Source organism: Falco cherrug, chromosome 12, assembly GCF_023634085.1.
Source record: "Falco cherrug isolate bFalChe1 chromosome 12, bFalChe1.pri, whole genome shotgun sequence".
Classification (NCBI taxonomy): Eukaryota; Metazoa; Chordata; class Aves; order Falconiformes; family Falconidae; genus Falco; species Falco cherrug.
In genome coordinates, this window is record NC_073708.1 from 32,963,056 (window position 1) to 32,976,350 (window position 13,295).

General features: G+C 41.5%; 1 protein-coding gene across 2 annotated transcripts in view; it reads left to right on the forward strand.

The window, feature by feature from the left end:
- Positions 1–13,295, forward strand: part of CACHD1 (cache domain containing 1) — a 113,140-nt gene that overhangs the window by 79,243 nt on the left and 20,602 nt on the right. For both annotated transcript variants that reach the window (XM_055724520.1, XM_055724521.1), the window contains exons 7-13: positions 998–1,214; positions 4,820–4,969; positions 6,082–6,315; positions 8,605–8,754; positions 9,327–9,450; positions 9,952–10,069; positions 11,771–11,939. In XM_055724520.1, the coding sequence (XP_055580495.1) occupies positions 998–1,214; positions 4,820–4,969; positions 6,082–6,315; positions 8,605–8,754; positions 9,327–9,450; positions 9,952–10,069; positions 11,771–11,939 (1,162 nt within the window). The remainder of the gene's footprint in view (positions 1–997; positions 1,215–4,819; positions 4,970–6,081; positions 6,316–8,604; positions 8,755–9,326; positions 9,451–9,951; positions 10,070–11,770; positions 11,940–13,295) is intronic.

Sequence of the window (13,295 nt, forward strand, 5' to 3'; positions counted from 1 at the left end):
TTACAACCAGGGGCCCGTAAGGTGCTTCTGTAGGACTGCAAGCAGTCCCCCAGTTTGGTCTTTCCTTGCAGTAATTCTCTGCTAGTGGGAACTTGATCATTCTTTCTGCCTGGGTTCGTGGTTTTGGTTTTTTTTTTTTTTTTTAAGTTGGAGGGGAGTTTCCGTCAAATCAAGTTGAAGAACAACAATCTTTGCCTTAAATCTTCCATTAATAGTACAGGAAAAACACTTCTAACTTCTGTGCTTTTAGAAAGTTTTAAGATTGTAAGATAATGCTTATAGTTTAGCAGACTTAATAGTACTTAAATTTAACTGTCGGAAGTGTTTGTCTTAATATAGACCTGTAATAAAGAAAATACACTTAAGATGTATGACTTGGTCAGTAGCTCAGTGGTTATGAAACCTGTTAGACGGGTAGTGCTTCATTCTGTGACTGTCTTGCATCAGTCGTAATTTCTAATAACGATGCCGCTCATTTAATAAAACTGGTATGTTATGTGTATATTAATGCAAGTGTTACCACTATATACCTTATTTACAGGATAAAAAGTGACGGTAGCTTTGGCATGCTTTGACTGAAATGTTAAAACAATATAATGCTTTGCCTATAAAAAGTTCTTAGAAGTGTTTTTTGGTTTTGTTTTCTGTATGCACTCCACTTTTCTCTAGCCACTGAAGGCTTTCCTGAAAATGCTCTTTGCTGATTCTGTTCTCAGTTATCTCTAGTTCACTTAGGCTTCTGCCCAGAACCGTGTATTAACTATTGTGTGTGAGCAGAGTGAAGCTGACTTCATCTGAGAAACAAAAACTGACATGAATTCACCATAAGTCTAATCCTTTTCAAATTTGATGGATTTATGCCTCCAGCATTTATTTTTTAACAATTGAATTTAAATCCACGGAATCTCTTCAGTTAGCTTATCATTGTGTTTTCTATATTGGTGCGTAAAGAATTATAAATGGTAAGGTAATCCAATATAGTTTCTTCTCTTTCAAGATCTCTGTGTTAACCGCGGCAGACACAGTAAGAACCTGCTCGCTGGATCAGTGCTATAAGACATTTCTGTCTCCTGCCACTAGTGAGACAAAAAGGAAGATGTCCACCTTCGTTAGCAGTATAAAGTCATCTGACAGCTCTACGCAGCATGCAGTGGGATTTCAAAAGGCTTTCCAGCTGATACGAAATACCAACAATGGCACAAAACTCCAAGGAAGTAAGTCTCTTGTTGGGCAATCCTGATTATTTCTAGGGCTTGCAAATGTTTTCTTATTTGAGATTCTCACTTTGACAGAGGCCAAAGGAGTGTGTAGTCTCGAATATTTAAAAAAAAAAAAAAAAGGGGGGTGGGGGGAGCACATGTGTTTGTAAGTAGCATTTACTTGATCTGTAAGCTGCGTGAGTGACTGTTGAATGTGGCTGCTCCCTTTTTATTTATTTCACTTGCTGACTTCCCTTTCTTTTGAACTATAATATGAAATTGCAGGATTGAATTGTCTGATAGCTGCATTATTTCCCAAATGTGTGTGTGGGTCCTTTCAATGAAAATTGCTGTTGCTGCAGGTTCATTTAAATATTGCCAAAACCTCTGTGTATGGGTAATGTGCATAGCTGGAATCCTACGGAAGTGGCCCTTGCTTCTCAGGGAAAAGTTTTTTTTGAGAATGCCAATTATGGGTGGTATTTTATGGAATGTGAGGTTGGCCTGGCTAAATTTTCCTTCATCCAAGAATATCCTCCTGAATTTTGGTGTAGGCTTTCTCCTGCCCATTCCCAAGACTGGGGGAGGGGGGGGGGGGGCGTTGTGTTTTTTCTGTAATAAGGATGTGGTGAAAGATGTGGAAAAGAGGCAACTCAGTTTCACATCCATGTTTGCTTGCCAGGAAGCTGTGGAAGGCAGATTCTTGAACCTGTGCTCTGAGTGCTCATTGGAATTGAGTAACATTGCCAGTGCAGCGGCAGGGTAGAGAAAGCAGGCTGGTCTCTGTTGGTTTAGTCAGTTTGTGTAACGCAGATCCCATAGTTTGGTCCTGTGCCTGCTCCAATGAGTGCAAATTCTTCAGTGTCCTGAAGGACACCAGCTCAGATGCTGTCCAGAACAGAAGGTGGTGAAAAGGAAAAGTCCAGGAATGAAAGTGCTTTGGAAAGGCTGAGGAAATGGGCTCATACTTCATGTGACTTGCCTTTCATTTATAAAATGGTGCTTTTGCTATTAAAGGTTCAGCTAACTTCTGAACTTTAGGCCATAGGTGACAGTGAAATAATTCTCTGACTGTACACTGCTTGGCTGAAAGGCATGGTTGTCAAGGGCAGGTTTTTACCATCATCTGGCAAAACGATGAAAGGGGTGCAACTTTCTAGAAAATAAAAAAAAAAAATAAAAAATTAAAATCCAGTGCTGCTGAAGCTAGCTGGGATAAGGTGCATTAGTTGTAAGTGTTATTCCAAGAACATCAGCTGTAGAGTCTTGCAGCATCCTCCTACATACCTTGTGTGTTTGGCACTGTTTGTATATTAGGATTAGAAGGTTTTGGCATGTTCTTCATGAATGTGAAAACACATACTTTGACTAAGTTCTATACCGAGCAATTATTGTGGGGCACAGGCACAGAAAACTAAAAGAAAAGGCAAATGCTTTGGAGTTAGGTTTTTCTAAGTTTGAAAGATTTTGAAAACCTAAGGTGTATATAGCAAATTTTGGAATTCGTAGGGTGAGATACAGGAGCTTTGAGAAGAGGATGTTTATAAAACCTGTCTCATTTTCTTGTAAATAATCTTTTCATCTTTTTTAAAAAGGAAAATAAACCTAGAAAAAAAATGTCATTCATTTCACTGTTAATCTTCTAACATCCTGTTCCCAGAGAACAATGTGTGGGTGTGTCGGGGAAGTTACTGAGATACAGCAAGGCTCTTGAGATACAGCCTTGCTCCCAAATTCACACTGGAAAAGTTAGAAGGGAACTACTGGTATGAGATGGAAGAATTGTGCCCTTGAACACGTCTGAATTTCCTGCCTTATGCCGGTTCTTATTGCAGTCCTGCTCAGCAGACCCCCATCGCAGAGTGTAAAGAAAATGCTCTGCCACTGAGTACCAACATTCCCTGAAAGCTCAAGATAAATAGGTAGGGTGTGCTTGTCTCTGTGCGTATGTATGTATATATATATATATATATATACATACACACACACACACACAAACCAAAAAAATTTGCTGTGTGGCTATATACATTATATGCATGCACACGCTATAGATAGATAAATGCAGTAATGGTACCCTGGTAGCTGGAAAAGGCCCCAGCTATGAACGGTGAGATGCCCTGTTTAGCACTGGTCCCTAATGCAGGCTTCAGACTGTCTTACATTACTCCTGCTGGCAAAGCTTTTGGACCGCAGCAGCATGCCAGGCTGCAGTATCTAATAGCTATGCTGTAGCCTAGGAAAGACGTTAACAATTTTCCTTAAACTACAGCCAAAGCTGCATTAATGCCTGGCTTTGCTTTTTTCTCCCCTGGTTTTAGCTTCTAAAAAAAAAAAAAAGAAGCAGAAATTTCTGCAAAAGGAACAGCTCCTCTTAGTTGTTTGTATCAAAAGCCAATTCCAGCAGAAATTCTTTTCAAGTCGCGGTGACAAAATGTGCAAGTCAAAGCATTCATACCTATTAAAAAACACTCAAAACACCCAACAAAACCACAAAAAAACCTCAGCCAGATGAGACAAAGTTAGTATATAACCAACTAACCTAATGTTCTTCAGCTTACATGGTGATGTATGATCCCTACAAGTGTCTTAATTACATGCATAAAACACTTTTAATACTGAGATCTGTTATGATGAAACAGATTAGCATATAAGCAAGGATTAGAATGTCCGTGTTCAAAGGCTGTGAGGCAGGCCTCTTGCCAAAAACATACTCAGCTTGAAAAACGTGTTCAACTTCACGCGAACGAGCCGATGGTGAATGGCGGCGTGCTGCATCGCCCTTCTTGGGTGTTAGGCTCTAACGTACACCACAGGAAAGCACCAGGTGCCTTCCGTCCTGCGGCAGCCTCCCGCTGTGGCGCTGCAAGCCACGGGCGAGGTGGCCGCGGTGCTGGTGCAGGCACGAGGGAGGGGAGTGGGTGAAAAGGCCTTGTACAGGGGTTTCGTGTTTCTCATGTACGACCGTTGGGCTGTCTGCCACCGTGCTACAGCAGGGACTGGCTGCACGGCCAAGCCTTGCAGGAAGGGAGGATGAGGAGGGCTCTGTGATCGGCAGCAACAGCGATTCCGAGCCCCCGCGCAGCTCTTGCAGCAGCAATGGCTGGGAAAGCACCGTGTGCTTTTCGTGTAGGAAATATCAATCAGATGCTCCCCTAGGATGCAGCACAGCTCCGCTCTGTAGAATTGCAGGATGAGAGAAGGAACAGTGGGTCAGGGGAGGAAACCTGCAGGTTTTTTGCTTTTGTTAAGGCCCTCTGCGTGGAGTCAGAGTCGCTTCTGCAGCACACTGCGTGCAGGTCTTGCCTGCTCCTGCCCGCTTGCAGCCAGGCCACAAGGTGCCTGTGAGGTCTGCTCAGGAGAAGCAAACCACAGTGCTTCTGGGTGGCTGGTAGGTGCCGACTCAAACAGGTGTCTGTTAAATGCTATGGGTGGAAGTTTAGTAGCAAGTGACACAGTTCATAAGGCTGCAGCATGTTTATCCACTGTAGATTCCTGTCAATCTCACAAATGAAGCTGTTGGCAATACATGGTTGTAAGCAGATGGAAAGGCTCTTGGTGCCTGACTTTCCCGAGTTAAAAATCTAATGCACTTTCTGCTGTATGTATGTAATTCTTTTTAGATACTGATATGGTCATAATTTATCTCTCGGCTGGGATTACCTCAAAAGATTCCTCAGAAGATGATAAAAAAGCTACTCTACGTGTCATCAATGAAGAAAATAGTTTCCTCAATAACTCAGTAATGATTCTTACTTACGCGCTTATGAATGGTGAGAAATGTTTCTGTATTTCCAGTTGATGAAAATTCCCTTTCATTGTACAGCTAGTTTGTTAAGCTCATTCAATTGTGATTCCATACCTTATTTGGAGCAGTTTATTAAGAGATGCTGGCCCATGTAATCCAAGGCTGTATCCAGATATTGGTACTTCGCTATATAAAACTGTGTGCCACCGTATGCTTATATATCACAGTGCAGCTACTCAGGATATAAAGTATTGTTGCCTGATTGGTCTAGTGGCAACCAGACTGAATTAAATTTGATAACTATTGCAACTGTAGATGTTCCTGGCACTGCCCGTGTTTCCTGGTGCAGCAGAACGAGAATGTATGTGACTTCCGTTTTGGTCATTAGCCAAGGAGCATGAATGTAATATCAAATGTAATCTGAAATCCTCCAGTAACTTAGGACCCATCTTAAGAGTGAAGTTAAGTGTGAACATCATGCACACGGTAGTTTGGCATCCTGTGCTTTTTCCAATAAAGCATTTTCAGTAAGAAGGGTATATGTTGTACACTAAAAAGTTGCACGTGGACTCTAGCCAAGGAAACTAATGCTAAAGCTGAAGTATTATTTGACTGTAAATTTAAATACTCATTTGAGATGTAAGATGTACAAAAGTATTTGATTTGTCTGCAGAAATTGAGCCTGGAACTTGTGTAAAACATGAAACTTTAACGTTTAAGCTAAAGAACAAAGCCTGTTATCTCCACGGGTGTGTAATACGCTCCTGGTCCTTTATGTGGACTAGCCACGGGTGGCGAACAAAGAGCTATCCTATGGATTTATGGGTCACATAAGTCTTTGTTAAAAGATCTTTGTTTAAAGTGGCGATGTGGACAGCGTGTTAAATTTTTACATCATGCAACGGTATGTGAGAGGCAGTCTTACTAAATATTGAGCTAGCTAATTACTTCTCTTAAGACCACACTAGTCTTTCAGCACTGTACCTTACCATTTAAATAAGCCTTATAGTATATTCAGTCCCACGGTATATATCGTTTTGCGTTTACTTACAGTACTTTGGAGTAAGATACAGAAGTCTTGATGGAAATTAAGCTGCTTTTATCTCCTTCCTTCTGTGTCTTGTATCTCTGTTTCAGAGGGAGTGACAGGTTTGAAGGAACTGGCCTTTCTGCGAGACCTGGCAGAGCAGAACTCGGTGAAGTACGGGGTGCCGGACCGAACAGCCCTACCTGTGATCAAGGGAAGCATGATGGTCCTAAACCAGCTGAGTAACCTGGAAACTACAGTTGGCCGATTCTATACAAACCTCCCCAACCGAATGATCGATGAGGCAGTCTTCAGCCTGCCTTTCTCAGATGAAATGGGAGATGGTAAGTGCTTACGCTGAATTTAGGTATAAAGTTGTAAGGGCATAGGTTCCATTTGCTTAGCTGTTCTCAGATATACTGTGGCTTTATAAGATGCTTTTAGGTGTGTTCCCAAGGCAAATGTACAATTAGCCTTTCACGCAGCTAAGTTTTTTGATCTGCAGAAGGTCTGGTTATGAAAAAAACGGTAATAACACATGGAGTAGATAGATGCAGGTTGGATTCTTCAGGGTGAAATTTGTTCTTAGGTATGTGTGCATATACAGCATCCATAATTTGTGGAGAGAAGTTCTTTGTACTTGAGGGAAGCAATCTTTTCACGTTGGAATGACAGGCTTCACTGTGCTGCACCATTGCAGGATTCATTACTGCAGTACTTTGGTATGTCTTGAGGTCTTACAGGTAGACTCAGGGGATTGCCCAGGTCACCACAGTGGAAGAGAGAAAAAAGTTGTTTCCATCTGAGCCTCCCTTTCCTGTGGGGTCGTGGATGTGACTTCAGAGTCGTGCTTCCTGCCAGGGTTCCCTTCGTTCTGTCTTTGCAACCCAAGTAGTGGCTCTTCACAGCTAGTTTAGCGTCTGTTCCTGCTGACAGGCTCTGAAGACGGGGATGCTGGACACCGGCAGTCAGAGCTCTGTAAGAGGGGGAAGACAACCAACTTAGCATATGGCACAGAGAGAGACTACTGATTATTGCCCCAAAATTTGCTATTCTTAGCTCTTTTTTAGCTTCAGCACACTTGGTCTGCCCCCAGCACCGGGCAGAAGAGGAAGCCTGAGCTGGCTGGTGATGGCCTGGCCAGTCTGGAGCGAGTGATATGCTGAATTCAGTGGAAACCTGGTGACAGTTTTTCCACAGACTGTGTGAACGCATCCATCTTAACGCAGCAGATGTCTGCGCTCTGACTCGCCCATCACTTTCTAATTTATGCTGATGGGGTGAGAAGGTGCATGGGTCTTCCCTTTTACCTTAAGATTAGATGCCTTGTTAACAAAAGCAGCGTGTTCAGCTTGATCTGATCTCCCCGCTACCTCCAGTAATGGGGAGAGTGAAGGTGCAGATACCGATAGAGGCTTCTGGAGCTACCACCGCGCTTGGGCTGCTCCCACGGTGCTGGCAGAGCTCCCCCGGCTGGACACACACCCAGCCGTGGGTCCCACCGCCTCAGCTCCTACTTTGCTTAAGTGTCTTCTCCGTAAAGAGATCTGACCATCACAGTGCTGTTAGGAAATATATTGGTGATTTTATATTGCTTTGAGAATTGAGCGCATTCTGTATTTCCTCATTCAGGACTTTGCACACTCCTAGTCTCTGCTAGTAGGCAGGAGTAGTTGAGTGTTATGCAGAACAGTTTTCAAGGACTGCTGAGTTGCGTTGTGCATTTGCCTTATGTGTTGAGTCCCAAAAGAAATTTAAGACTACTCCTGAGCAAATCTCTTCTGAGTCAGAATGCTTGCTGTTTTCTGTGTTTCCTAACCTCGGTACTTAAGCCGTATTACTACTCTCACACAAAGACATATCCAAGCATAATGGAAAATTTGAGCAACAGAAGGATTAGAATTGGTGCAACGGAGAAGGAAATTACATAAATTTCAAAGTGTACTTAGTTTATACATGCGAATGATTTTTATATTGGTTTGAAGGAAAAGAGTCGCTGAGTTTCCAAATAGCAGTGGTGTAGAAAGTAAGAAAAATAAAGTATTACCAAGAGTTCTTACCTCAGGCACAAGATGTGTCCCAAAGCGTTGTGTAATTACGGGTATGATTCCCAGTACAGTGGCCGTGTTGGGATTGAGTTAAGCAGAGGAGGTTTAATATTCTGAAAATGCAATTAGATGAGCAATAATTTATCTCTGTTGTTGCTTTACAGATGCAATTTCTCTTCCTCCCTCCTCCTCCTATTTTTTAAATTGCCTCAAATGATAAAGAACAAAGTACTATCCTGGCTTTTCATGCAAACATGTCTTATCTGTAAAGCATCCATTTGCAGACTGACAAAACGCCCAAAACATTACTTGTGGTGTGTACTTTAATAAATTGATTAAATGTACCTTAGGTCACTATCAGAAATGTAGAAATTAACTGATTAGGGCGAGTGGCTAACAGCAGACAGATAACCTGCTCAGCTTCCCTGTAGGCATGCCAGTTTTTGTCTATATTCCAGCAAGGAACACTGTGTAAGATTTAAGTATGTAACATTTTGAAATTACAAAGTGTGTGCTCTGTTTCCTCTAAAAATAATTAACTAGATACTATTGCTGATGAGTTTATATTATTTCTCTCATTCGAAGGCCTGATAATGACTGTAAGTAAACCGTGTTACTTTGGAAACCTGCTGCTAGGGATTGTTGGAGTAGACGTTAATCTCGCCTATATCTTGGAAGATGTCACCTATTATCAAGACTCCTTGGGTTCCTACACTTTCCTCATTGATAATAAAGGTAACTTTTTGGCTCACATAATGTTTTCTAGTCTCACTGAGGTCATCAACCATCAGAAGGATACTCAGTTCTCATGTCTCTAAATAGTCTGTAAGCAATGAATGATAATATTTACTAAAAGATTAGCTGCATGTTGTTTGGTTAGTTTTGCCTGGGAGTTGCTGGAGGCTATAGGAGGATTCATAACTTGAAATTTCTGTACTGGAGTTTTGATGTGGAAATGCTTACTTACTGTTGAGATTTTCTACGTGTGTAACGTCCGAGGTTTTCTGTATGTGTAGGGCAGAAGGCAGAACTTGTGTATATGTGTGTTCAGCTCTTTTCCTCTGATCCCAACCTCTTTTTATTGCTTGGTTCTTCGAGCTGTTCTTTCATTTGCAACTTACCTAGTTCTGCATTTGCAGCTTCTTCAATGGTAATATTGCTTGTTTACTGGTGTTCGTTAAGCCTTTGCAAAAACTGTATGTAGTTACTGTATTCCTTCCCCCCCCCCCCCCCCCCTAATAAATATTCATCCTGGGCTCAGTTGTTATAATATAGTCAATGTATGGGTTTGTGTCTTTATTTTTTAGGATACACTCTTATGCACCCATCCCTTACCAGGCCCTACCTGCTGTCTGAACCACCGCTCCACACGGATATTATCCATTATGAGAACATTCCTAAATTTGAGTTGGTGCGACAGAACATCCTTAGGTAAGGGACTGGGATGCAATTCCAAATCTTAGCAGTCCTTAGGGCACTAGAAACATTCCTAGAGGAGTTTTAAGAGAAGATAATGTAAAATTCCTTTTCCTACAATATCTGTGTACTTGGATGGAATTCCCCTGCCCGCAATGGTTCTGGTTTGTTTCCTCCAACTTTCTTCATTTTATCATTTGGTGTGCTAAGCAGTGGCTTCCACGGCTGATCTGGCCAGTACTCTTTTCTAATCTCTCTTGCATGTCGGGAAGATTTCCCACTATTTGGTCTGGGTTTTTCTTTATCCTTTGTCTAATCTGAGTATGTGTTTTAACTCAAAATGTGATGGTAAACGAGTTCATTTTTAGCATACATACGCTTTCTCTTCACCTAAGACAGATAGCAGTTAATCTCTTCATATCTTATGATACTTCTATGAATGTACAGCAGATAGGTTTTGTTTAAGCCTTTACTCAGTGTTTAATAACATGCTGGGTGTTATATCTGCCAATATAGCATTCCCCTGGGCAGCCAGATCATTACAGTTCCTGTGAACTCCTCACTGTCTTGGCATGTAAACAAACTGAGAGAAATTGGAAAAGAAGCCTACAACGTCAGCTATGCCTGGAAAATGGTAAGGAATAACAATGACACTATTACAGGATGGCGTAGAGTAAGTTCATAGATTGAAGAGTATGTTAATGTACTGAATATAGTGAAGCATGCAGTATTGCTCTCTTACTAAAGTATGAAAGTTTTGAATTACTCAGAAACTGCACACGTGGGGCGCTTTTGTTACAATGAAGAACTAACGAAATTACCGTTTCTGGTTTCTTACCATGTCAGCTTCAGAGATGTGTCTGTACGGCTAAGCGCGTGTCCCTTCTGCATGAAGGCACTCATTTCGTAAGGTGCATGTAATGTACAGTTAGGTGGAGATTATACTCGTGCGTTCCTGATGGTGGTAAGTCTGTACTGGTCTGGATGTCACACTGCAAGCCAGGTGACACATAAATACCTACGAGAGACCACACTTGAATACAGTGCTGAGGCAGTGTTTAGCATTAGGTCACTCTTTTGCTTAATATTGTGGTTATCTTTGGGGCAGAGTAGTATGATCCAGTAATTAATAGTTGGGAAAATGTCATCTTCTCATTCTGATACTGTCTTGTTGCAGAACTGTATCCGTAGCCAGTGATGGTGTTTGCTGTAATGTAGCACTTTTCTTACAAACATTACTCCTATCAAAGCTTTCATTGAAACGGAGTACGATGTTTATGCAGCAGGCTATGTTACCGATTGCGGCGCTTTAAGAGGGCTTCTGGCAGCTGTCTTCCTTTCTTCAGTTTGGAACATATCTGAATGCTAATCTTGACCCAGGGATTAAAATGGAATCTGAGGTTAACTATAATCCAGGTGAATTTCACTGATGCCAGAAATAATTGGCTACTTCTTTGTGCCAACAAACTCAGGAGGGTACTTGTGGATCATTTCACAGTATTAAGTTAAATCCAACCTGAAAGATTAAGCTGAGCAGTTTTAAGAGATTAAATCTGTCATTGTGTAAGAGAAATTCACATAGGAGGGTGTCTGGAGCTAATTTTCTAATGTTGTAATGCTACATTAAATATCAAACAGGCTTGCAGAGCAGCTGGGCAGCTCCAAGTTTTGCTAGTCTAATGTACTATAGGATACTTAGAGTATACAAACCAGTAAAGCATGTGACACATGTAGCACAAAATTAACAGTGGTAATGATAAGATCTTGTTTTCGAGAGTTAGTTTGTCTGTATTCTTCATAAAGGGAATACCAGTGTGTTTTTATCAAGTGGGAAACTGAAGCCTCTCCTCTGTTAATGACACTTCAAAAAGTGTCCATGAAACTGTGTGAGAAATTATTTGCTAATTGAACAACAAAATGAGGCTCTTAATGTAATCTTTTTTCCTGAAAACTAGATATTTTTATTTTGTGCATAGGCTGTGGAAAATTATTTTTTGTTACAGCTTAGTGGCTCCAATACGTACAAGATGGTTACGGTCTAGAATGTGGCTGTATGGGACTGGGTTGCAGTAATCGAACCACTGAAGACAAGTGTCTCTATCCTGCATGGAGACCAGTGTGGCTTTAGCACAGTCCTCCCCTCTGTTTTCTGTAGGATCAAGTCTATGGTGGCTTCTTTGAAAAGGAGATACAGTGGAAACTGTGATCCTTGAGAGTATGGCAAAGTGTGGTGCTGCCTTCCAGAACTGGACGAGATGAGCAATTAAAGACAGGAGAATGAATGCTAAATCTTCACCCTTTTGTTTCTGTTTGATGACTTGCTTATGTTTTTCAGGTCCAGGACACATCCTTTATCCTGTGTGTTGTGGTAATACAGCCAGAAATACCTGTTAAACAGCTGAAGAATCTCAACACTGTCCCCAGCAGCAAGCTACTGTATCATCGACTGGATCTGCTGGGCCAGCTCAACGCCTGCCTGCACTTCAAGCAGCTGGCCACCTTAGGTAAAGCTTTCTTGCAGTTCACCTTGACCACCTTGTGCATGTTTCTGTAGAGTGTGGCAGCAGAAAGTACAACTCTTCTCACAGAACCCTGGAAATAGTCTCCCTTTGAGAGGCTTTTATTTCCAAGGCTGATTTTCTAATCAGCTGTTACCTTCTTATAGCTCTTCATTGATCATAGCTACTCTGCTTGATGGTGAGCACTTGCATGGATGAACACAGTGGGACTGCTCATCAGAGTACGAGATGAATACACTGGGACTCTTGCTCGATCAAGTTCCCAGAAAGTGGAGTCGAGAGAGTGAGAGATGTCTCACCAAGCTTTAAAACTAAGTTCTCTTTTTTTGGCTGTAAAGCAGCTTATTGATAAATAAGTAGGATGAAGTCCTAGCCAGTCATGCAGCACTACTATTCTTTTGACTTTGGATTTATGCAAGTTTTTCACTGCCATAAGCATTTTAATACCATCGATCTGACTTCACATGGAAGTTAAGTCTGTTGGGGAAAACTGAGAGCTTCAGTGGTGTGATGGTTTCCAGACCCTCCTTAACTGCTTCAAAATTCTTGGGTTACAGACGCACTCCTGCTTTTGATAAGCTAAAGTGATTCTGCTCTACCTGTAATTTCAGTAGTTGCTCAAACATTACTGGAGGAAAGAGGGCGAGTCTCCATGGCAGTGTAAGTTCTAGTGTCTGGAAAGGCTAGAGAACTTAAAAAATCTAATATATCCTAAGAACATAGAGGGGGGTTTAATATAAGCATCATAAGTTGAAAGCTTTCATTTCTAAGTATTAATCTTGGGGGGGTTTAGTAAGATCTGCGCTCTATTGTAAGAAGTTCTGAATTAGGTGCTTTTGTTTGTAGCAGGGTTTGAAGGTCTCATGGTGGATTAGTGGCACAGTTGTGATATTTTCATAGCTATATTGCAGTGCCCCGAATAGCCATGTGAGATTAGACTTGAGAGATGCAGAGGAACTTGACAAACCTATCAAAATTGCTTTGCCAATTGTTTAAAACATAAGCTTTTTTCTTTCTTTAATGTGGTGCCTAGTCATGATTATCTTACATGCAGAAAGACGAGCTATAAGTGGAAAATATCCCCAAAACACAGCACTAAGCTCACAAGTGGAAAAACTTCATGCAAAGCAAAATGCAATCACATCAGAATATTTGGTCTGGGAAGCAGATGAAGGACTATAATAGAAGTTCATAAGTGATGACTGCAGTACATATGGTTGCTGGATGTATGGTGATGTGTTTTAGAGGAATGTGAATAAAAGCAGAACACTTCACATAGGCCGGTGAGATTTTTTCCGCTGGGGACCATTACACATGGGGAAATTGGGTTCCATGGGTCAA